At 41.8% G+C, this 1,335-nt stretch overlaps 1 protein-coding gene across 4 annotated transcripts in view; it reads left to right on the top strand.

The window, feature by feature from the left end:
• TMEM123 (transmembrane protein 123) overlaps positions 1 to 1,335 on the top strand; it is an 82,188-nt gene that overhangs the window by 17,076 nt on the left and 63,777 nt on the right. For 3 of the 4 annotated variants that reach the window (XM_010834076.1, XM_010834072.1, XM_010834077.1), the window contains one exon: positions 1,070 to 1,126. The exons of the other annotated variant lie outside the window; for it this stretch is intronic. In XM_010834076.1, coding sequence (XP_010832378.1) covers positions 1,070 to 1,126 — 57 coding nt within the window. The remainder of the gene's footprint in view (positions 1 to 1,069; positions 1,127 to 1,335) is intronic. 4 annotated transcript variants of the gene reach the window in all.

The following is a 1,335-nucleotide window of genomic DNA, read 5'->3' as shown; positions in this document are numbered from 1 at the left end:
GACCCCATAGATGGCAGCACATCAGGCTCCACCGTCCCTGGGATTCTCCAGGCAAGAACACTGGAGCGGGTTGCCATTTCCTTCTCCAATGCATGAAAGTGAAAAGTGAAAGTGAAGTCGCTCAGTCGTGTCCGACTCTTAGCGACCCCATGGACTGCAGCCTACCAGGCTCCTCCGTCCACAGGATTTTCCAGGCAAGAGTACTGGAGTGGGGTGCCACTGCCTTCTCCTAAATACATCTAAATACATAGTCTGCTGACCTTGATCTGTTTCAGGTTTAATGTTCACACCATAATCTTTTGGGATAAATGCGTTATGGTTCCAGCAAGAGAAAGAAATTTGCACACAGAGTAAGAATAGTACCATCAGAAATCTTATTGCTTGCTTTCTTTGTACTTGGGAGGCTTTTGTGGTGGGGGAGGTCTTTGCGAAAAGTACACAATAACATACTTGCTCGCCTCCCATGTAATATATATATTTAATCTTCCCTTATGCAAAGATCCAGGGTGAATAATGAACCCTGAAAAGTTGCTTAACTGAAGCATAGAATTCTTCCAAAGTTTTTTCCAAATTTTAAGTTACTAGTTAAAAATCCAAAGAATTATATCAAGATAGCTTCCAACTTTACGTGAAAACCCTAAGCCACTTCATCTTCCCTCCATTGTATGAAGTTAGGCGTGCTGGTGTACCAGACCTGGGGCACTCGTTAATCATAAGGGTGGTCCACTCTCCTCAGAAGAGCAGAGTTGTCAGTAGTAGAAATTCCTCATAATCACAAGGCCTCATGTCCAAACTATTTTATCAGTGGCTGGCACATAGTAAGTACCTGATAAGGGTTACATTAGCTATATGTCTTCAGTCTGAAAAAATCGAGTGATGCAGATCTAGATTTATGAAGTTTCAAGGCATGTTTCATAGAAGCAGTGCAAAAGTAGAATTGCCTATGGAATAATCTACTCTCTCGCCCCCAAGAGGCTAAAGAAACAAACAAAAAAAAGAAGCATAATGCCAGTATCGTTAGTCCAATATTGATGGCCGTTCTTCACAGGATACTTCTTTGTATTTATAGGACCTCCAAAACAGCAGAATCTTCAGTCTGCAGGAAACTCCAATGATAACCAAGGAGGTGAGTTTAAAAATTTCAGAAAACAGATTATCTGCCTAGCATACATAAAGTAATATCAGCGAGTCCAGTACATGTAAGCCTGTGCACTGATCTGTGTTAACCATGATTTGTGCATTTGTTAATACTTAAAGCCTACCATCAGGCTGCAGTTCATGGGGCCTCTAAGAGTCGGACATGACTGAGCGACTTCACTTTCACTTTTCACTGTC

Source organism: Bison bison, unplaced genomic scaffold, assembly GCF_000754665.1.
Source record: "Bison bison bison isolate TAMUID 2011002044 unplaced genomic scaffold, Bison_UMD1.0 scf7180017864010, whole genome shotgun sequence".
NCBI classification, from domain to species: Eukaryota; Metazoa; Chordata; class Mammalia; order Artiodactyla; family Bovidae; genus Bison; species Bison bison.
Note: the sequence above shows the minus strand (reverse complement) of the source record. Positions and strands in the feature narration are given on the sequence as shown.